At 40.3% G+C, this 23000-nt stretch overlaps 8 protein-coding genes and 1 long non-coding RNA gene across 10 annotated transcripts; 3 read left to right on the top strand and 6 right to left on the bottom strand.

Moving 5' to 3' along the window:
• Positions 1-51: 51 nt before the first annotated feature.
• Positions 52-3186, bottom strand: LOC125187932 (putative late blight resistance protein homolog R1A-3). The gene is made up of 2 exons (XM_048084607.1): positions 1411-3186; positions 52-1283 (listed from the first exon to the last, which is right to left on the bottom strand). Exon 1 carries the CDS (start codon positions 2834-2836, stop codon positions 2003-2005), a length of 834 nt encoding a protein of 277 aa, XP_047940564.1. The 5' UTR covers positions 2837-3186; the 3' UTR covers positions 52-1283; positions 1411-2002.
• Positions 3187-4723: 1537 nt separating this feature from the next.
• LOC125187109 lies at positions 4724-5290 on the bottom strand. The gene is made up of 2 exons (XR_007170564.1): positions 5059-5290; positions 4724-4952 (listed from the first exon to the last, which is right to left on the bottom strand). It is a non-coding gene; the product is annotated as an uncharacterized LOC125187109 (long non-coding RNA).
• An 18-nt stretch (positions 5291-5308) lies between these two features.
• On the bottom strand, positions 5309-7150 carry LOC125190075 (putative late blight resistance protein homolog R1B-16). The gene has a single exon (XM_048087272.1). It carries the CDS (start codon positions 7148-7150, stop codon positions 5309-5311), a length of 1842 nt encoding a protein of 613 aa, XP_047943229.1.
• On the bottom strand, positions 7011-7889 carry LOC125187108 (probable disease resistance RPP8-like protein 2). The gene has a single exon (XM_048083631.1). The coding sequence runs from the start codon at positions 7822-7824 to the stop codon at positions 7150-7152; it is 675 nt and encodes a 224-aa protein (XP_047939588.1). The 5' UTR covers positions 7825-7889; the 3' UTR covers positions 7011-7149.
• A 1154-nt stretch (positions 7890-9043) lies between these two features.
• On the top strand, positions 9044-10165 carry LOC125190074. Its single transcript, XM_048087271.1, has 2 exons — positions 9044-9506; positions 9594-10165. The coding sequence occupies exons 1-2, from the start codon at positions 9044-9046 to the stop codon at positions 10163-10165; spliced, it is 1035 nt and encodes a 344-aa protein (XP_047943228.1).
• Positions 10166-11744: 1579 nt separating this feature from the next.
• On the top strand, positions 11745-16059 carry LOC125187033 (putative disease resistance protein RGA3). Its single transcript, XM_048083540.1, has 4 exons — positions 11745-11820; positions 12059-15368; positions 15472-15557; positions 15921-16059. Exon 2 carries the CDS (start codon positions 12060-12062, stop codon positions 15252-15254), a length of 3195 nt encoding a protein of 1064 aa, XP_047939497.1. The 5' UTR covers positions 11745-11820; position 12059; the 3' UTR covers positions 15255-15368; positions 15472-15557; positions 15921-16059.
• Positions 15739-16746, bottom strand: LOC125187035 (protein ENHANCED DISEASE RESISTANCE 2-like). Its single transcript, XM_048083541.1, has one exon. The coding sequence runs from the start codon at positions 16744-16746 to the stop codon at positions 15898-15900; it is 849 nt and encodes a 282-aa protein (XP_047939498.1). The 3' UTR covers positions 15739-15897.
• Positions 16747-17908: 1162 nt separating this feature from the next.
• LOC125186967 (exocyst complex component EXO70A1) lies at positions 17909-22596 on the bottom strand. 2 transcript variants are annotated; one of them, XR_007170542.1, is made up of 3 exons: positions 19972-22596; positions 18704-19064; positions 17909-18626 (listed from the first exon to the last, which is right to left on the bottom strand). XR_007170542.1 is itself a non-coding variant. In XM_048083457.1 (1 exon), the coding sequence occupies exon 1, from the start codon at positions 22043-22045 to the stop codon at positions 20024-20026; it is 2022 nt and encodes a 673-aa protein (XP_047939414.1). In that variant the 5' UTR covers positions 22046-22596; the 3' UTR covers positions 19746-20023. The 2 variants fall into 2 exon arrangements, 1 of the variants encoding a protein (XP_047939414.1); XM_048083457.1 differs by lacking the exons at positions 17909-18626; positions 18704-19064 and having other exon boundaries at positions 19746-22596.
• Positions 18026-19262, top strand: LOC125186968 (neurofilament heavy polypeptide-like). The gene has a single exon (XM_048083459.1). It carries the CDS (start codon positions 18026-18028, stop codon positions 19088-19090), a length of 1065 nt encoding a protein of 354 aa, XP_047939416.1. The 3' UTR covers positions 19091-19262.
• Positions 22597-23000: the final 404 nt, after the last annotated feature.

Here is a 23000-nt window from a genome sequence, read left to right as displayed (position 1 = left end):
CGGCAACGGCGCCAAAAACTTGATGCACTATTTATTAGCACTAAAAATACTTGCAAGTATACAAGGTAGATCTAGTATAGCTAAAGGTCAGTACCAGAATATCGAACTCAGGGAATAAGATTGCAACCGTCTATTATATACTAAGCGTCATATACTATTTAGAGACACGGATTTTTGGTTGGATTATTTAAACTAGACAGAAATAAATAAACAAATAAAAGAAAACATAAAAACAAATATATACAAAACAGGCTAAGGAATGTAGAGTTTTAGGACCACAATCAAAAGCTAAAATCCAAAAGACTTTCTTGAATTACGGTCTCTAGAGTTGCTAAGCTATCACATATGTAAAATTATATCTTCTCCCGAAGCATACAATTTGTAGATTGCTACCTAAAACCGAAGTAACCTTCCTAAAACTAAGGCAACAACTCCTAAAAACTCCTAAGATAAATTTATTTCATTCAAAGGCTCAAATCTCCCGATTATATTGGCAAAGACGTCAATTTCTCCTCTTTCAAATTAAACTACTCACTTCCCAGGTATTGTAGTAAAATCCACATGCATTCATAAGATGGTCAATCAAACAAATGTATAAGCACAAGAGAAATCGAAATAACTACAAGAGCTAACAAGGAAAAACAATTGAATAAATAACTTATAATCATAGCATGTTACCAAAAATTCTACAAAAGATGTTTTGACTCATAGACAAGTAAAAACAACAAAAAGTACTAGACATGAAGAAAAACAAAACAAAACCCAAGGTTGAATTATGCAATCTTTAGTCTTCTCTTACCTAGATCTGCAGAGCTCCGCTCTAATGAAAGATAGAAGAATTATATGTGGAATATGGGATGGAAGAAGTATAGAGATGGAGAAGATTGGAGGCTTAGGGATGAATATTATAAATTAGGTTATGAGGTATATATAGGCTAGAAAATGATTTATAATTGGTAAAAAAGTATCCTCCAAGTAATGGAAAAGATGGTAAATTCGAAATCCTCAATTAATAGGAGAGATTTGGCAACAATTTCTTTCCTTCCTTAATTTCCACCTAATTTTGACTACACTGCGCAACGTTCGTAAAATAACCATAACTTTCTCCACAGAACTCCGATTTAGATGTTCAAGGTACTCACGCGAAGCTCTTTCAAAGACGAAGAGAATGGCATGTATTAAGCACTGATTGGACTTCAAACTCGTTGGAAGATGGGCTCGAACAGAGGCTGCTGAACCTTGACCATTTTTGCACCTTTTTTCTATCTTTTTCTATCATTTATCTATAAACACGTAAAAATACCAAAATATATAATATATGCAATTTAAGAACATAATTTGCAAGATTGACATTTAAAACGAGCCAAATCTAGGTCTTAAAAACATGCAAATCCCGTGTTTATCACTAACCTCAGATGTCTTAACTCTCCCATATTTCAGATGGCAAATCAAGCCACGTATGGTATCCACAAATCAAGGTTTGCAGATTCCATAATTTTGATATTCCAATAGGTACACCCGAAGTGTAGGAGAAGGCTAAGCAGCATAGGTTCACAAGTTGTAATATTTCTTCTGGTAACTCCTCGTATATCAGTTCCATTACATCTAGCACCCTAACCAATCTTAATACGGAAAAGATACGAGGTATAATCTCCACACCAATGCATATAAAAGATCGAGCAAGTGACATCAATTGGGATGAAGCACGCACATCATCCATTTCATATGATGACTGAACACTTACACGGCGCATGCAATTCTTGACGTTTAAAAATTTCTCCTTGTTAGCCTTCCTTATGCACAGATTCCTGAGAAGATCATGGATTGAGTAACTCATTGGTTTTCCATTGGTTTTTTTTCGTGTAACCAAAAGTAGATTCCTCTCCACTAGAGCTTTTAAGTAATCCTCGCCTCTTCCTCCAAACTCTTATCTCCCTTGGATTTCACAAATCCCTCGGCTATCCACCTACTCTTAAGTCTAGATCCCTTAATCTCATAATGTTCAGGAAAAGCTCTCATATACAAAAAACATGGTTTCAAGTGAATAAATCAAGGAAAGTATATTGGAGAAATGCTCGTCCGATTGAACAATGGAAGCTTTTACATCTGTTGAAAGATTCTCCCAAACTTCTCTTGACCTTTCAACCTTTGACAAGAGCCCTCCAATCACATGAATGGCAAGAGGAAGCCCACTGCAATCACTCCCAATCTTAGCTGCCACCTCTTGCAATTCGCTAGGGCAATCCTCTTCCCCAAACACAATCTGGCAAAGTAAATCCCGACTGACAACCTCGTCTAGCAACTGCACATGATGCAGTCTCTCCGAGCCTGCAACATGTTCCGCCACATCAGACTCCCTAGTAGTGATCACAATTCGACTCCCATTATTACTATCCGGGAAATACATCCTTATCTCATCCCATAATTTCGTGCTCCATATATCATCCAACACAACTATGTATCTTCGCCCAAATAACCTCTTGTGCAATATTTCTCTCAACTCATAATCTCCACGTCCAATCAGTTCATTGCTGACCTTTTCATCCAGGCCACGAAGAAGACTCAACATAATTTCCCGCATATTGGGAACTTGCGAAATAACAGCCCAACTGCGATAATCAAAGTGAGAAACAATATACGCATCGTCATAAAGATTTCGAGCAAGGGTGGACTTACCAATGCCCCCCATGCCAACGATGGGGATGATCTTCACCTTCCTCTCCATATTCGTGAGACGATCCTTTAACTGCAACAAATCTTCATCAACTCCCACCAAATCAATCTTAGATCTCGAGGAAGAAGCGCTCTTTTCCTCCAATTCTTCCACGAGCTTCATAGATTGAAGTTGTTGGGTTGCTTGCAGCAAATCTGGTGTCAGATCATGCAAGAAAACCACTGCAGAACGAAGCTCTTGCGTTTGGGTTTGAAAAAGGTCAATATATTGTTTTTGGGTTTGGAAAGAATTTGATAAACCATTTGTGATTCAATAATATCTTCTGCTTTATATGATGTTTCTCTGATTTGACTCTCCAAAGTTGCTATTTGGGAGGGTGAAGACTTTTCAAGAATCCACATAAGAGATTCAGCAATTTGGAGTAAGGATTCGAGTTGGGGTTTGTTGTGATCGAGGATTTGTTGAAGGATGGTGATGAGGGATTGAAGATTGTATGCTATTTTTTTTTTTTTTTTTCAGATTTCTTGCAGAATGTTTAACAAAATAATCTGCTGACTATTGGGTATATGCTCAATAATTTGCATGTTGTATTAAAATAATGCATTGAGCACGTCAAGGCAAATAGTATATTATCTTATGAGCAAAATTATTTTAAGACAAGTAGTCTATTTTTTTGTTATAAGATGATTGCGAAGACAAATAAAAATTTGCATAAAAACTAAATTTTTTCCAAAAATTTGCCTCCACAAACACAAGATAACAAAAAAAGCAACAAGTAAAGTAAAACAGAAGATAGAAATCATCATCAGTTAAGGGAGAAGAGATGTGATAGAAATCAGCTTAGCAGACTCACTTTCACCCTCGAGCCTAATGATAGCAGCCCTCCTCTCCTGCTCTGCCTTAATGACCACAAACTTAGACGATAGGTCTCGTTGGCTCTCTAGCACACTATATTTATGGAATAGTAATACGAGATATCTGCATATCTCTATTAATTTGTCTATCAATTATTTTCAATATCTTTCCATATTTGCTTATGATTATTTGCTTGGTCACTAAGTTAGGTATTAGGGTATTAGTCTTATAAATTGGAGTCATTGTATTATTCTCAATCATTGAAGAAATATTCATAATCCTTTTATTTTATCTTTACGTTTTTATCGTATCATTCCTGGTTTGATCGACCGGCAAAGCTCCGGCGACTACCTTTTATCCTTAAATTTGACGCCGGAGTGATCGTCGGGCAACAGCTCCCGCGACCTTCGACGCAAATTAGCGGCGTAGAAACTGCAATGAGTGGAATTTATCTCCTTCTCTCGCCTCCCACTCTTCTTCCTCTGCCTCTCCGTTCCCTTATTTTGAGCACATAGTGTTGTCAAGAAACTCCGAAATATTACACAGTCAGCTATAGTTAACTCTCTAATACTACCATCTTCATTCATATAGATTGACATCTTACATTTTCGAGTTTGTTAACATAGGCGACTAGTCTTTTTACGCCATTAGATAGTTACGAACAAATCAAAATTGTATTCCAACTGATTTTTAAAATTATAATAGACCAAAATTTGACTAAATTTTGATATATTTCCTGTCAATTTGGCCTTATATCCTCTCTAAAAAGTCATGGTCTATATGACAAACAAACAAAGGTCTATAAACAAAAAGAGATTTCATCTTAGGAAAGAAAAAGATCATTTGGCTTGAGGTCCAGTCGTATGTTTGCGTAAACATCATCGTTTGCAGCTATTCAAAGTAACTTCGTTGTCTTTATCGTACGATTAGTACAACTATCTAGAGTATCCTGCAGGCTTCATATGATTTGATATCACAAGAGTTATCAATTGTGAGAAATCTTAAACACATAGTATCACCTTTTTAAGTAAAGGGAAAATCTGAATTCGACCATAGTTAATAATATTAGCGAGTAAAAAATCATAGTCTAATGGCCATGCTTAAGCAATATCAGCAGCATGTCAACACGACAGTGTGAATCAATAAATTGGAGATTCAAATCACTTAGCACATATTTGAAGAAAACAGAGCAAGGAACATACAAAGATGCCAAATCTAAAACAAAGGATACATTCATGGATACAAAATCACAAACACAATATCACAAAAATCAACTGCTTACTAAATTTGATTCCTTCTTCACATTTCCCAACAATTACAAATATCAACAGGAATAGCACATTGGTACAATCACATATCTACCAAGAGTGACAACCACGAGATGTTTAGCAGCACATTGCAAGCGATGTAAGAGCAGCAGCAGCTGAAAAAGACGAGCAGTTCGCAATCAAATCAAGGGGAAAAACTACATAGTAGTACATAGCGAGACAATACCAAACCCAAATCTAACAGACATAAACATGGATTACCTTTTATTACGCTACATACATTTAGCTCGAGCCACGAGTGATTCTTGTGTTATGCTGAAACTATTCAAGATGCAGATTCGTTACACCATACAGAAAACACACAGTTTAATAACCACAAGTCGTGATCAAGAAAGTATACCAAAGATTTTAAGCTCAAAACGAATATTAAGGACTAGATTGTGTTGTATATGAACAAAATGGAGCATGCTTTTTTAATTGCTTATAGTTTAGCATTTGTACCTTTTGGCTTCTAATCTCGTATGAGCACTTTGAGATCATAGTTTCCGTACTCCTCTTGCTGAACCTTCTTAATTTTTCGCGCTGAGGCCACGACAGAAGAACCACATTCATGTACTAAGATTGTTTGGAGGGTTGGGATATCTCCAATATCACAGGGGATTTCCTCTAACACCTTACATCTGATTACATGCAGCACCAGGAGTTTAGGGAAGTTGGTCTCGTTGGCTCTCCAACGCACTATATTTAAGGAAATGATGCTCAAAAACTGCAGTGAGCGGAATTCATCTCCTTCTGCCATCTCCCACTCTTCTTCCTCTGCCTCTCCGTCTCTTTCAAACATACAAGACCTTATTTTGAGCACTTCCAGTTTCGGTAGTGCACACAGATTTCTCAAGAAACTCTGAGCTAATGCACATCCAATTAGAACTAACTTTCTAATATTACATGGAACTCTGAGCTTGTGCAGAAAACGGCAATCATATTTATTCCAGTCGGAAATGCATCTTAAAATTTCGAGTTTGTGAAGATGGCTAAGATCAACTTCACTGTCCAGTGAATCATCGAAACGGATTCCTAAGCTTATGATATTTGGGATGGTCTCAAAGAAACCATTCCTAATCATTGAAGGAGTTATCCGTAGAAAGAATATCTTATGCAGCTTCTTATGAACATATTTAAACCTGTATTCTTCCCCAATTTCAATTAACCCTACCAACTTGAGACGTTTTAATTCAGACATCTCCCATATCTCAGAAGGCAAACTAATCATTCCTGCCCTACAAATCAAGGTTTGCAGATTCCACAATCTTGATATTCCAATAGGTATACCTGAAGTGCACGAGAAAGCTAAGTAGCGTAGGTTGACAAGTTGAAGTATTTCTTCTGGGAACACTTTGTATTTGATTTCCATCACATCTAGCACCCTAACCAATGTTAACATGGAAAACACTGTAGATGCAATCTTCTTCTCAGTGCATATAAAAGATCGAGCATGGGACATCAATTGTGGTGAAGCACACACATCTTCTATCTCAGAAGACGAGTGAACACTTACACGACGCATGGAATCCTTGAGGTTTAAAAACTTCTCCTCGTTAGCTTTCCTTATGCACAGATCCCTCAACAAATCATGGATTGAGTAACTCATTGATTTCCCATTGTACTTTTGTCGTCTAACCAAAAGTAGATTCCTCTCCACCAGAGCTTGTAAGTAATTCTCAGCCTCTTCCTCCAAACTCCTATCTCCATTGGATTTCACAAATCCTTCAGCTATCCACAAACTCTTTAGTCTAGAACCCTTAATCTCATAATCTTCTGGAAAAGCTCCCATGTATAAGAAACACGGTTTCAAATAAATCGGCAAGTGATTATAACTCAAGGTAAGTATATTTGAGAAATGCTCATCCGATTCAACAATTGAAGCTTTTACATCCGTTGAAACATTCTCCCAGACATCTCTCGATCTTTCTAGTTTTGACAAGAGCCCTCCAATCACATGAATGGCAAGAGGAAGCCCCCTGCAAATACTCACAATCTTAGCTGCCACTCCTTGCAGTTCGTCAGGGCAATCCTCTCCACCAAAAACAATCTTGCAAAGTAGATCCCGACTCGCAGAATAGTCTAGCTCCTGCACATGATGCAGACTCTTCGAGCCCGCAACATGTTTCGCCACATTAGTTTCCCTAGTAGTGATCACAATCCGACTACTATTATTATTATCCTGGAAAGACATTCTTATCTCGTCCCAGACATTCGTGCTCGTGCTCCATATATCATCCAACACAATCATCCATCTTCGCCCAAACAATCTCTTACGCAATATTTGTTTCAACTCATAATCTTCCTGTCCCATCAACAAACCTCTTCATCCGGGCCACGAAGTAAACTTAACATAATTTCCCGCTTATTGGGAACTTGTGAAATTGCGGCCCAACCGCGATAATCAAAGTGAGAAACAATACATGGATCGTTATAAAGATTTCGAGCAAGGGCGGACTTACCGATACCACCCATACCACTGATGAGTATGGTCTCCACCTTCGTTTCCGTATTCGTGAGACGATGCTTCAACTCCAACAGATCTGCATCAACTCCCACCAAAGCACTCTTTTCCTCCACTTCCACGAGCTTCACAGTTTCAAGTTGTTGAGTTACTTGCTGCAAATCACTCGATGATGAACTCATCGTCTTCTCAGCCATGTTCACCATTGCAGAATCAAGCTCTTGAATGACTTCCTGCACATCTGGTGTGGAAAAGGTCAAGCTCTCACTCTCAGGGTGGGAAAGCTTTTGATGAACCATCTGTGATTCAATAATATCCTCCGCTTTATACACCGTATCTCTGATTTGGCTCTCCAAACTTGCTATTTTGGTGGGTGAAGACTTTTCAAGAATCTGCATCAGAGATTCAGCTGTTTGAAGTAGGGATTCCAGCTTTGGTTTGTTGTGATCAAAAGTCCAGTGGGTTTGCTCTGGATGAAGGGTTTGCTGTAGGATGGTGATCAGAGATTGAAGATTGTATGCCATTTTTTTCTTTCAGATCTCTTGTAGCAAAAATACAGATATCTCTGCAAGACAGTTATCTCTTGAGAAGTGAGAAGTAGAATACAATCAATCTTTCACTAAATCACTACATAACCTCTTATCCACTCAAAATGGTCTACAATATCTTTACTTGAAATTTATTGCATGGCGATAAAAGTGATATTACTTGTGTATGACAATGGTCCATTGCCTGAATTTCAGTTTTGTCTTGTTTCAAGACAAATTATTGAAAAAAATTAATCTCTCGGTCTACCAAAAATAATCTCATTGATGGATGGCACGGGTTTTAATTCAAAATCAATAAAGTGGAAGAGAAAGAAATATGTGAATAAAATAGGAGAAAGAAATATTAAAAAATGAGTGATAAATGGAAACTAGATGCTCATCTGAAAATTTATTATTATAGCTCGTATGTACCCGAAACATTCGTACAACTTGTCGCGAACTGCAAATCGGAAACTGATATATTTGTACAATCGTTAACACCCTGCAACAAAGAGGAAACGTGATGGTTGATCAGAAAAGACGTTGTAGACGCTGTACAATCGTTAACACCCTGCAACATATATCAAATTAAAGATAATTTCATAAGGATTCCAACGATATCATATGCTCCGACGTCAAATTTTGAAAAAAATTTCGAATTTTTTAAATTTTTTCGTACAAGCAGAAATGTCAACATACTATATAAAATATGTCAATATAAGGGCATCCACTATAGGGGCGCGCGCCGGCCGCCCCGGAGGCGGCTTAGCCGCGGCGGTCTATAGGGGAGGAGGCGTCCGCCCCGGGGGCGGACGGGCATTCGCCGCGTTTGCAGCGAGGACGGGCCGATGAAGAGAGAAGCGCGGCGGCCGCCGCGCCTATCTATCGTGCGGCGACGCCGGCGCGGCGGTCGCTGGTTTAATTTATTTATTTTTAAAAAAAAAAATTTCAAATTTATAATGGTTTTTTTATAAATATTCCTCCCATTTTCATCTTCTTTCCACACACATCTTCACACCCATTTCACTTTCTATCCAAATTTTCTATCTCTAAAAACTTTTCGATTATGGATGATTTGTGGAATTAAGCATGGGATTCTTTGATTCAAGAGGTGCAGAGGGAGGCCGACGAGGAGGCGGCGGCGGCGGCGATCCCTCGTGAGATTCGTCATCGTCGGACAATCCCACGAGACCATGTCGGAGCGGCTGAGCGGCTAATGGCCGACTACTTTAGCGCTGACCCTCGTTACCCGGCTAAGATTTTTCGTCGGCGTTTCAGAATGTCGCGACCGCTCTTTACCCATATAGCGACGACATTGGCGGACCGGTTCGAGTGCTTCACGCTCCGGAGTGATTGCACTGGCCGGATCGGGCTGTCTACTTTGCAGAAATGCACCTCTGCAATTAGGCAGCTTGCCTATGCCGGACCGGCTGATATGTTCGACGAATACCTACAGATGGGTGAGACGACTAGTCTAAATGTGCTCCGGCAGTTTTGTAAGGGCATTCGGGAAGTCTTTGGTCCGGAGTTCCTACGAAAGCCAACCCCTGATGAGTGCCAGAGACTGCTAGATATGCACGGTGCGGTGCACAATTTCCCAGGCATGATGGGCAGCATTGATTGCATGCATTGGGAGTGGAAAAACTGCCCGGTGGCGTGGAAAGGCCAGTTCACTACCGGTTTCAAGCATAAACATCCGTCAATGATCCTCGAAGCCGTTGCTGACTACCGTTTGCGGATCTGGCATGCGTATTTCGGTGTTGCAGGTTCGAACAACGACATCAACGTTCTGCAGTCGTTGCCTATCTTCAATGATGAGTGCCGGGGAGAGGGTCCAGAGATCAGTTTTGTAGCAAATGGCACGCAGTATCGCAGGGGATACTATTTGGCAGATGGAATATACCCTCGTTGGCCCGTATTCGTCAAGACACTTCGCCAACCGGCTGGAGCGAAGAGACAATATTTTGCGCGAAAACAAGAGGCCGCTAGGAAAGATGTTGAGCGAGCTTTTGGTGTGCTCCAAGCGCGATGGGCCATTCTACGCTGCCCGGCACGAGTTTGGCACGAAGATGATGTCGCGAATATTATGGTAGCATGTATCATATTGCACAATATGATAATAGAAGATGAAGGATTTGCTGCAGAACGTTGGGCGCCGGAAGATGGTGCAAGTACAAGTCACGGCGTTGCCTCCGCGCCGATACAGATGGGTGTACCACGTAGTAATGAATATCTGATCCAACGTTTCGCTGATATACGCAGGAGCACAGCACATGACCAACTCCAGGTCGATTTGATTGAAGAGGTCTGGGCACGTAGGGGAGGCGGCGTAGCGTGAAGAACATGTGTGATTTTCCGTAGATCAAATTTTTGTTGTAATTTTTTCCTCACTTTAATCCGACGAAAATTTAGTTTTCAATTTTAATTTTATTGCACTAGCCGTTTTTCTCTAATTATTTATAGTCCGATAATTTTAATTGTAATTGAATTAAAATATACAACAAATAAAATAAAGTGAAATTTGTCCACCAAAAAGTGTCCACTATTGCCGCGGACACTTTTTTTTTGGCTGTGGACAAATAAAATGGGGCTATGGACAAAAAAAAAATGTCCACCAAAAAGTGTCCACCTATAGTGGATGCTCTAATACATGTAGAATGTCAATATAAGCAATGAGTTAACATTCTTAAAGCACTGTGTTGACATTTTCAAAGCATTGTGTTGATATTTTCGGAACACTGTATTGACATTTTCATCCAAAACCCTAATTTGGAGTTTTTTTTTAATCTTTTTCGATTTAATTAATAAAAATGAAAATCACACATGGCAAATTGTAGACCACACGTTTTCTAAAATCCTATGGCCTTAAATTAGTCGTAGTTAGCAATTAAATGATAAGTTAGCAATTGATCACTCCCCCATTGGATTATTTGTCTTACTAATTTATATAAGTAGTTTTATTTCATGTGTCAACAAAAATACTTTGAAAGCGTCAACTTAATGCATAATTTGAATATATATTAAAAAGAAATTATATATTATGGATAAATAAGAAAATTGATATAAAGGGATTTAAACTGCCATGAGAGAAAATGCACATTTTTAATTTCTCCATTAGGAAGCATTTTCTCTACATGTTGATATGTGGTTAGTAATTAATTACTATATAAGGTAATTATAGTCACAGGATTTCACTTATAATGGGACTGATGATATATGTTTGGACAGAACCGATCCGAATCATCTAATGCATTCTCTAATCCATTTCTTACGCCACCCCTCACAAACATTACGCCACCCCTCACAAACATATTATATTATAGTGGGGTCCACTCTCATGTATGTGAGGAGTGGAGCAGGAAATGAATTAGGAAATGCATTAGGTGATCCGGATTGGGACAGAATAAGTAATCATTTGAGTTAAATTACAATATAAATATCATAATTTAATATTTCTTTCGTCCCACAATAATATTCACTTTTTTTTTTAGTTTGAGATGAGACTTATTCTTCGATAGTAGTTTTTTCTTTCAACCTCTCTATTATTTTACTAATTATGCATTAAAACTTATAATTAATCAAAAATGTATATTACTATGGGAGGGAGGCATTAAATATTTATAGAAATGAATCTGAAACTAAGACATGTGGAAAAACCATTGAAGCCAAATTTGAGCAGTGGATTTTATTAAGTTGTGAGAGGTGGATTAGGAATGGAGTAGGAAAGGTGGTGCAGGAGATCCTTTCGGAAACTTGAGACGGGCAAAATTGTTCTTTAAATGGGTTGTTTGATTCACACTGATTAAAATGAATTTTTCAATGATATTAGTCAACTCATCTTTATATTTCTCTCTTGATTTATACACCGTCTGTTGAACTACTCTCTGTTGACTCTGTGGCTCTCGTTCTTCCTCAATTCCTCTCTCATCTCACCGCCGATGCGCCGCCGCCGTTGACTACCTCTCCGCTTGCCATCATATTACTTGCTTTAAGGTAATGATAGTATTATTTCTTACCATCTTAATGCTAATGATATTTCTTACCATGTTAATGCTAACTTTAGAGTGCTATGAGTATTGCCATATGAATATTATGATCATATCATGTTCTTGTTACTAGAAAATTTGCAACTTCAAAACTGATTTATCATGTCCATATTCATCGTCCTTGTACTTGAAATTTGGCAGATCAAAAGAAGTTTTTCACAAAAGAATTAATCCTGTTATTCCAGTATGGCTGGGGCATTTCTTCAAGTCGTTCTTGATAATCTAGGCTCGCTTATTAAGGATGAGATTGGACTGATCCTAGGCGTTGACGATGAGATGCAGAAGCTTTCGAGCACCCTAACCACCCTTCAAGCCGTGTTGGAAGATGCCGAGGAGAAGCAAATCGAGAGCAGGCCAATTCGAGATTGGCTGCAGAAGCTCAACGTCCTTGCTTATGAGATTGATGACATCTTGGATGAGTGTTGCACTCAGGTGTCCAAACTCAAACACACTGGCAGCAAACTGAGTTGCAACATCCTCGATAAGATTGGGTTCGGTCACAAGATTGGAAGGAAGATGAGACGAGTCACGGGAAAACTGGAAGGTGTTGCTGCAGAGCGCACTAAGTTTCATCTGCGAGAGATGCCTGTTGATAGGCCTAGAGAAGTTGCCGCCTCGCGTGAGACGGGCTCCATGTTGAACCAGTCTGATTGGATTTATGGTAGAGAGGAAGAGAAAGACAAGATTGTGGAGATGTTGGTGAATGAGGTAAAGGAAAATCAAGATATATCTGTGCTGCCAATCATTGGTGTGGGCGGTCTTGGGAAGACAACTCTTGCACAGTTAGTCTTTAACAATCCGCGGGTGGTGGACCACTTTGATATAAGAATTTGGGTTTGTGTCTCCGATCATTTCGAATTAAAGCCTTTGGTGAAAGCAATGATTGAAGCCGCCACAGGGAGCACGAGAGTTGCGGATATGCAGCAGTTGGATGTTGTAGAGCGTCAACTGTGGGAGTTGTTGAACAAAAAAAGATACTTAATTGTACTTGATGATGTCTGGAATGACCAGCAAGAGAAATGGTTTGAGTTGAAAGATACTCTATCATGTGGCTCAACTGGCGCATCCATCATTGTCACCACACGCCAAAAGAAGGTTGCTAATATAATGGGAACACTTCCAGCTCATTGCCTCGAGGGGTTGTCGGATGAGAATTGTTGGATGTTACTCAGGACACGCGCCTTCGGACCAGAAGAAGTGGTATCTCCACAGCTAGAAATAATTGGGAAAGAGATTGTGAATAAGTGTGCTGGCGTGCCCCTCACCGCTAAGGCGCTTGGAGGGATTCTACGGTTTAAAAGGACACAAGATGAATGGATATATGTGAGAGAGAGTGAATTATGGAAGCTCACTCCAGAAGAGAGTTTGATAATGCCAGCTTTGAGATTGAGTTATCATCATCTACCTTTGGAGCTTAGGCAATGCTTTACTTATTTTGCCTCTTTTCTCAAGGGCCATCAAATTCAGAAAAAAGAATTGATCCTTTTGTGGATAGCTCATGGTCATATTTCATCAAAAGGTAATATACAAGTTGAAGATGTTGGAAATCAAATATGTAATGAGCTACTACTAAGATCTCTTCTACAATCAACATGCAACGACATGATCAATATGCATGATCTTGTTCATGACCTAGCGCAATCAGTAATGGAGAACAAAGTCCCACGAATACAAAGTGAAAGAAATATTTTGAAAACCTCTACTATCCGCGAGGTAAATTTGGTAGATAGAACTGTCTTGTTTCCCAAAACTTTTCAGCAAGATATGAACATTTCTTCCCTATTGGAGCTCACAAGTTTAAGAGTATTACATGCAAATGATAAAGGGATAAAAGTTTTGCCTCCTTCCATCGGCAATCTTAAACATTTGCGATACTTGAATTTGTCTACATCTACAATTTGCATGTTGCCAAACTCATTATGTACTCTTTGGAATTTGCAAATTCTCAACTTGGATTTCTGTGACAGTCTATTGGCTTTACCTAAGAAGCTGACATCCTTACATAATCTTGAACATCTATGTTTGTCATATTGTAAGTCATTGTCAGAGATGCCCTCTAAAATGAGAGAGTTAACTGGCCTCAAAACATTAAGTATGTTTGTTGTGGGTGTCAAGAAAGGTAACCAACTTGAGGAACTGCAATGCTTGAACCTCAGCGGTGAGCTTGAGATTCGACATTTGGAGAGAGTAAATGATTACTTGGATGCAAAGAAAGCAAATATTGCTGATAAAAAGAATCTCAGAAAGTTGAGGTTGTCATGGGAAAGAACCGATTTATCCAAGTTAGAGGAAGATGTTGATGAAAAGGTGTTGGAAGCCCTTGAACCTCACCCCAATCTTGAATATCTCTGGATAGAGGGCTTCAGTGGTAGATATCTTCCACGTTGGATGACAAATTCAACTCTGGAAAAAATTGTTGTGATTGATGTTAGAAACTGCGCAAATTGTATGCGTCTTCCAAAACTGGGCGAGCTAACTCATCTTAAAAGGCTGTTTTTACAGAAAATGGGGATGGAGTATATTATTGAAGAAGTTGGAAGTCGAAACCCAGTAAAGATACAGTTCTTTGCTCTTGAAGAGTTGCATTTATCAGGCCTCCCAAACCTAAAGAGGCTTTCGAAGGAGCACGAGGGAAACAAAGCATTCCCAAATCTTAAAACGCTATGGATTACGCGTTGCGCTTCACTAATACTGCAACCACTCCCGTCCCTCCGAAAGTTGGATAATCTAAAATGTAGTGGCTCGACTCTGGCTTTATTATCTGAGCAGGATATTCCTAGGCAATTGTTTGTGGAAATTGAGGAGAGCCTGGCATGTTTCCCATTAGAAACGCTGGTAAAGTACAGTAAGCTCCGGTCATTGACAATTGGGGGTGCAAAAGATATCTCGGTGACACGAGAAGGTCTAGAAGCCTTAAAAAAGCTCACCAGTTTACGTCTATTATGTTGCGATACAATGACATGTATTCCACAAGGGATGTTACAGCATCTCACTGCTCTGTGCCGGCTCAAAATAGTTTCCTGCCAAGAAATAATAGAGTTGCCAGAGGAGATTAAACATCTTCATAATCTTGAATGGCTCCAGTTATCTCATCTTCCCAATATGAGGTGCTTATCACAGGCTTTGCAGCTCCTCTCCTCACTCAAATTCCTACACCTGATCTATCTTCCTGAGTTGGAATTACTCCCCGGCCAGCTACCATCTCTTCATACGCTTGATATTTGCGATTGCCCGAAGCTTGTATCAATTCCAGCTCTGCCAAATGTGAATGACCTAAGTATCAGCCTATGCCCACAACTAGAAAGACGGTGCCAGAGAGGAACGGGAGAGGATTGGCACAAGATTTCCCATATTCGCCACCTCCGAATTCCTTATAACTAATTCAGTACCACATGCAGATGAATGATGCGTTAAGTGAGGTCAGAGATTGGTTTAGTTGTATGAAACCACGTGATGTCAAAGCCCCCCTCAGCGTACATTCTCCGGATTTCGTAGGTCTTTTCCTTTTCCATCCTATATATGAAGCTCTTCCTGCTCTTTCACTCTCTCTCTCTCTCTGTGCTAACACGAACCATTCTGTTGCACTTGCGCATATCAGCAACCTATGCAGGATCCTGCATGCTGCACGGATTGCACAGGGACGGGCTTTCAAGCAACGTGGCTCGAAGAGCCTCCTCTAACCAGGTAGAACCAACTAACACATTTATATTAGTTGATGTGTTAATTGTGATTCAAACCCAAGACCTTTGATCTCATCTTTTTTTCTCTTGCAAATGCTCTTGTGTGTGTTTTATTCCTTCTCTTTTATGATTATAATATGCTTTGATACCCAAAAAACCAACATTGAACCTAAGAAATGCACATATTCAGAGACAAAAATATACTACTATTAAGATTCACTAATTATCATTGCAGATGGAACAAAAAATCATCAGTAAGAAATATGAAGAAACTTAATCACCTCAAAATTGGGGAAAACAAAAACAAAAACAAAACCACCAAAATTAATTCTATATATACATCTCTAACTTTCATCACAATCGACAGGAAATACCTTATTACTGACGGCGGCGGCGTCTACGAACATCGCCGAGCTCATCTCCATCTGGCAAATCCTCACCGCACCAAACAGCTTCTCCGGCAGCTCCTCCTCCGTCTTCCCCTCCACCAAAAACCCCAAATCCACCGTCACCGCCTTCACGCACCCCAGCGCCAGCTTCAGAATCGTCGCCGCGACGGAGGAGCTGCCGATGTCGACGTCGATCTCCAGATAATCCGCCCCGCGGTGGTAGCTGCACCCCACCGCCTTCCCGAGGAGGCACGCCGAGTACCTCCCCACCGCCGCCTTCAGAATCCTCGGTCCTTTCACGATCTTATTCACGATTTTGAATCGGCCGTCGCGATACTCGTCCGATCCGTTTACGAAATCGGAGAGCAGCGGATTCGATCCGATCGATTCCCCTTCCCCTTCCCCTTCCTTGCTCGAGAAATAGAAAACCACGGAGTGATGCTCGCGGCCGGGGATCTGGAGATTCACCGCGATCACGAACGGCGCTGATTGCTCCGATCCCGATCCGCGGCGGATCGCGCTCATCACGCGGTTGTCGCGGCGCGCGAGGAGGTGGTCGAGCCTGCCGTTGGATCGGATCCAGTCGACGCCGGCGGGATCGAGGAGGTAATCGCCGGCGGGAGATTTGCTCTTTTTGGTAGGGTAATTAGCTCCTCGGACGGAGAAATTGTCGCCAGGAGGCGCCGCCCAGCCGTTGGATCCGGTGGTGAGATCCACGTGTTTCAAGGATCCGCGGCGGATCGCTTCCTCTCTCCAATCTTCCATGGCCGTGGAAGATCGCTTCATTTGTTTCAACGAGCACATATTAACGGTGGCGGAGGAGAGCTCCGCCGTGATTAAATAACGGTTATTGGATTTGGAGGGAAAACGATTTGGGCGGTTATATAAGGAGGGAGAAGTTAACTACCTTTTCATTTTACATATATTTATTTAGAATTAGAAATGTTTTAGAAATAGAATGTAGAGAGAGATGGGGATGAATGTGATTCTAACTCTCCATTTTTTTTTTAAATTCATTGCTCTCGTCAAATTCTGATTTTGTTATATAGTCTCCGTACTACTGTTGATCTAACGATTCGATCTGATTATAATCAACTGAGAATGTTACGTTGACATGACTTGCTTACTAAATTATATGGCACAATCCAATTGTGTGGCATTAACATGACGTTTTCCACCGTCGTCCGATTGTGTCAGGAAGTGGTGTTAGCGCTGAAATATATGGATTAGCTGCGAAATTAGATTAATAAATAATTTGGTAATTACGTAAATAGTAAAATTAGTGTGCATGACTGGAATTTAATGAAAGTTTAGAAATTTCAATACAAATGCATTATTTGTAATATTATCATAATAATAATATTATCAATACAAATGCTAATATTAACATATTAGCATTTGTAATATTATCAATACAAATGCATTATTTGTAATATTATCATAATAAAATAATAACCATTTATAATACCACTACCACACGTCCACACCCATATGCATATTAACCAGATAAAATACAAGTAGAGATAATATAAATAACAGAAAATTTTGATATTTCTATAATATTTGAGGCTCTCCATGATTTAAGGTTTGATTTTTAAGTCACCTATCCTTCAAACAAATACCTCTCATGTCTCTCTTCTTTTTCAAATAGTGTCAACTTTCTTTCATAGACAGAAGAAATATTCCATCTTCTTCTCATTCTTTTTCTTCTCAATCATTTAGTTGGGAAGAAAAAGACTTCAACATTTTTTCATCATCAAAAGGTACTGCTCCTTATACTACTACTCCCATTTTCAAATTTCAATCTCCATTTTAATGCCATTGCACAATGCACAATTTTTTTTTAAACATTGAACTAATGTGAAATTGCCATAACATTTTACATATTTAAATGCATTTGGAATTGTCTTGTGTTTTTTTATATCTTTTGATCAGTCCTTTTTTTCCTGTCGTTGAGGCGGAAAACTGAACCAAGAATTCTCTTTGTTTATCATAAATCGAATCATTGTTCATGTTATGTCTCGTATTTCACAACCGACGCGAATATTTCCAAACGTAGGCATCAAGAACTACCAATCATTGTATGGCAACAAGAAGAAGAGATGCTCTCCCTGGCAAGGAGAAGGCATCACCTTCTCCAAAAACAGGAGCAGCAAGGCTTAAAGGAGTTGTAAATCAAATCTCCCTCAAACCAAAAGTTTCAACTGCACCACAAAAAGAGACGAGGCCGGTAGCGTCGAAAGCCCCAGCTTCTTCCGGTGTTTCCAAGGCCATTACAGGTGTTTCCAAGGCTATTACTACAGGTGTTTCCAAGGCTACTGCCGGTGTTTCCAGGACTCAGACGAGGAAACCACCCTCCCCGGCCACTCCAAGCACGCCAGCAAAGACCAGAACACGATCCTTGGATAGCAAGACAGCAACTCCTACACATAAGACGCGCGTCCCAACTGCTGTTGCTGCCGCTGCTGGTGCTGCCCGCCGTGCCTCCTCGCGCCTAGTCAAGGCCGTGGTTTCCCCTAAGGTGGTGGGTGCTGCTGCTAAGAAATGGAAACCGGTGGAGAAGGAAGAAGGAAAGCGTCGCCTCTCCACCAGTTCGTCTGTGGGCAGTGGGAGAAGAAGCAGCATCGGCTCGAAGAAGGAGAGTGGGTGTAGTGATCCAGCAACAAAGGAACAACGTGTCAATCCTGAAAGAAATGAAGATCTAAGCATTTGCAATCTTCCTGAATCTGAAATGCAGCTCCAAGATATCGAATACTCTTACCTCAATGAAGCTGCTGATGGCATCGATGATTTAGTAAGAGAAGATCCAACAGTTCGTATTGCCGGATCTTCTACAGAGTCACCTGCCAATAACAAGACAATTGAAGACAATTCTCGTGCAGAGGCTAAAGAGAAAGAGGTCAAAGTAGCACCAGAGGAGCAAGCAGCGGTTGCAGTTGAGTCTAAGGAAACCGAGCCAGCAGTTGAAACGAAGCAAGAAAACTCAGCTACTCAGAGGCAGCAAGATAAAACACATGGGAAGTATGACTCACCAGTTTCCAACGATGTAATCGAGGAGACAGCAAACAAGCTTCGTGAGAATAAGGCAAACAAAGTGAGGGCGCTTGCTGGAGCGTTTGAATCTGTCATCTCGTCGCAGGATAAATGACAAACCACTCAAGGATGATTGATATATACTGATGCAAGTGGAACATATTGTGTTTTATGCTGACTGTTGCTTTTTTTAATTTGATCTTTATCTTTTACAAGTTATTAGTATCAAACACCACTAAAACTGTAAAAGGTGATCCTTACTTGATATATTTCGGTCTTTTAGTTCATATCATGGTAGATAACTAGTTCATCATCAAGACTATTAGCTCCTGTCAATTCCTGATTCGTCTCATCGATAGAATGACAAGATAGCTCAAACTCCAGCTAAAATGTTACCATCTGTAAATATAATTCATCTCATAGATAGATATAAATTGATAGTTTATCCCCATCAGTTATTTCTAGATCAACATCTGCAGTGGAGGCGCGCTGGTGGTCAATAAATTAAACCACAAACCTACACACTACCTGAAGCAGAAAATGATCTATTGATATCTTGTTTTGTAATTTACAACAATTCCTATATTGATGGTGTCATTTAATACATTAAATGAGCATCAACAACAAAGATGTCAATGTAGTAGAGACCAAAATAAGAATAGTTCCACAAATAAAATACAAAGTGATGATCTAAAAACCATAATCAAACAAATGCCAAGAACAGGTAACCGAAGGCTGTAAAAATATGTATCAGACATACAAGACGCCAGTTTTATCATCACACAAAAAGTGGACCATTTATTCATAATACAATTGACATTCAAATCATGCTTCTAAATTCTTGCAGTTCTAGCTTTCAACAAGGTGTAACTCCTAAATTCTTTTACTTTTTTTTTCCAATGCTGCTGGAGATATCTACTTACCTCAAGTAATTGTACAGGCAGTATTTGTGTAGAGTGAATACACAGGAGAAATAAATGAGCAACAAGAGAGGACCTTAAATAGCGCGTCTACAAAGTCAAATTCTCTATCTGCACAGCGCGTTTGATCATTTAACCGTTGGAGGCGTCTGATACTGATCCGCTGCCCCGTTGCTGAACTTCCCACTTGCCTGCTTCATCTGAAAACTCACTTGCTTGGGCAGCTTGGGAAGGAAAAGGGAGAGAAGCATCTTCTCCAGAGACTGAGCCGTGTACTTGGCGTATTTACTCGTGCTAGGGTCTTGCTCAACCAATGGTCCATAGTTCTGCATATAGCTGCGATAAACAGGCACAATGGCTTGAACTATGGCCTGACATGTTTTCTCGCGGAGATCCTTGTCAGGAATAACCCATTTCGACTGCTTTGCATACATGTCATCAAAGGCTTCGTTGAATTCCTTCAGACGCTCTTTCACCAGATTACGAGCTGTGGCACGCCCCCCTGAGAACAAGATCAGACCCTCCCTGCTTAAATGTGTGGGAAGCTTGCCCCAGCTCTCTCTGAGAAATATAGCGGAGTAATACTCCTTGTACTGGTCGTGTTCGCTCAACCAAGGCTCTCCCACAATGCCTCCTAGCTTCGTCCCTTTTAGATACTTGTACAGATGTGAATGGTTGTTCATCAAGAACACATATGAAGGGACTGCGTCTTCATAGCCCTTTGACCACGCCTCCAAGTTGAGCTCGATGGCTTTGACTAGATTCAGAAGCTCGGTGATGAGGATCCGCTCTTGGAAACTTTCGTGCTTCCAGCTTCTCTCGATGACTAAAACTTGAGTGAGGATCGGCTTATACTCATCGCCAAGGAGTTTGTTACAATAATCAGTGATGAAGGTGACTACTCTTGGGATGCTGCAATCTGCAGGAGGCGGGGTTTGTCGTTGCAGCTCGACCTGGACTAAAAGCTCCCAGAAAATCTCACATGAGCCTTCGATCACTCTCTTGATCAGATCCCTAGTCATGTTCTGTATCTCAGCACAGGCAGCTCCACCGAAAAGCCGGTTGAAATCCAACCTAAGTTTATTTAGTGATGCAAATATATCTAAAAGCTTCAACAGCTTGATGGGATCCTTCTTACTCTCAGTCACTGTTCTGCCAAACTGCAAGAAAGCGAGAATCCCCGCCTGCGCAGCTATCTTAGGGAAGCAGCTCTTGGACACGTCTGGTCCCATCCGATCAAACACATCGTGGCAGAGCTTGTATTCGGCCTCAAAGAGGTGCTTCATGGCAAACTCCAAATGCTTGCCCCATTGAGCAATATAACCCTCTATGCTCGCGACATTATTGAACTCAGACACCGATATTTCAAGATAATCCAGATTGAGAGCTCGTAAACTTGCTCTAACATTCGAGCTCCTGACCTCCACGTAGATGGATATACACTTCTCAAGCCTGTCATTCACAGCTAACCTCCCTAATATAGCATGCAACTTCTGAATCACGGCCACGGGCAAAGGTGAAGGGGCAATGCTGGCCTGTTCGCCAGGCAAGGCCGGTGAGGACATAGGCAACGGGACACTATTCTCAGTTAGCAGCCGCTGGAGCTCACTTTCCAGTCTATCCAAAGCAACATCAAGCAACCCACCATCAAGATGGCCCTTCTCCTCAGCAGTCTCCAATTCCCGGATATTCTTCAAAGCCTTCTTTAATCCTGAGATGAACCGTGTGTCCGCCACCTTATGATCCTCCAAATACTGCACAATATCACCCAGCCACTGGATAGCCATGCCACAATTCTCCCCCAAAAACCTCAACGCCTCCTCAAGGCGTTTGAGCACGCTAAGGTACCCGGGCAAGTTAGACTGAGGGTCGGACAACGACTTCTCAAGGCCGTGGATGGCATCAAAAACCTTGAGAACTGCTGCAGCAGGGACTACAGCTCTATTTATATGACCACCAACAGAGCTCAGAGCCTCACTCTCAGCACGAATAGGTCGAATTGCTACTTCCATAGATGGTAATCTTTGGTTGATCTCGTCTAATCTAGGCCCTACCTTCTCCAACGACGAACCTAAAGCTCTCGATTTCTCTAAGCTCTCCTTCAACAGCTTCCTAGCAGATATCAAATGCTCAATGCCTTTATCCATCATTTCCCCCAAAATTTATCAAAACCAACTCAATCCAGCTGGTTGTTACGAAAAAACACTAAATTAAACCTATTCTCCTTCGCTCATAGCTACAACACATCACATCAAATGAAATTAATCTGGATTGCTGTAGAAATCAACCTCCATTCTTTTCCGCGACCAAATTCACCAAATCTCAACCACAAAAAAGCACAAATGCAAAAATCCCAACAACCAGCGACCATATATAAATCAATAATTTATACACCAACCAATCTCGTTTCCCTCTGTTGGAGTATCCAACACTTACAACAACAAATCAATAATCAACAAAGCACACATACATATATGTGTGTGTGATGATCTAAAAGCCGATTTATAAAAAATCCAAAAAGTAGATCAGTTCGACAACGGCAAAAGGTTATAAACAAACAGCACCAACAACGCAATGATTCAGAGTGGGAACCTACAGATAGTGGGAGATAAATCAGGATGTGAGAGAAACGAGAAAGAACCCTAAATCGGGAACCGATAAATTTTGCTAGCTCAAGTCCAAAGGAAATCACAGGTAAATTTGGTTGTCAATTTTATATTTATATTTTGGGTTCAGACATTTTTTTTACTCGCATTTTACTTCTTTGCTTCACAAATCACACGAATATTTTTATAAATTTTAATTAAATAAAAAATATTACTCCTATTTGACAATCACGTAAATAATGTACTCCCTCCGTTTCTTCGTTGAGTCATTTTTTCATTTCGAGAAGTTTCTTCATAGTTGAGTCATTTCCATATATGGTACTAACTTTTTTCTCTTTCTTATTTTACTCTCTCTTACTTTATTCTTTCTACTTTATTCCCTATACATTTTTCTCTCTCTTACTTTTTTATCTATTTATTTAATACACCTAACATTCATTTTTAAAACTCAGTGCCGAAAAGTTTTGCCTCAGCTATAAAGAAACGGATTACTGTAATA

The sequence above is a fragment of the Salvia hispanica genome, chromosome 5 (genome assembly GCF_023119035.1).
Source record: "Salvia hispanica cultivar TCC Black 2014 chromosome 5, UniMelb_Shisp_WGS_1.0, whole genome shotgun sequence".
In the NCBI taxonomy this organism is placed as follows: domain Eukaryota; kingdom Viridiplantae; phylum Streptophyta; class Magnoliopsida; order Lamiales; family Lamiaceae; genus Salvia; species Salvia hispanica.
The sequence above is the reverse complement of the archived record's forward strand: the minus strand, read 5'-3'. Positions and strand labels throughout refer to the sequence as shown.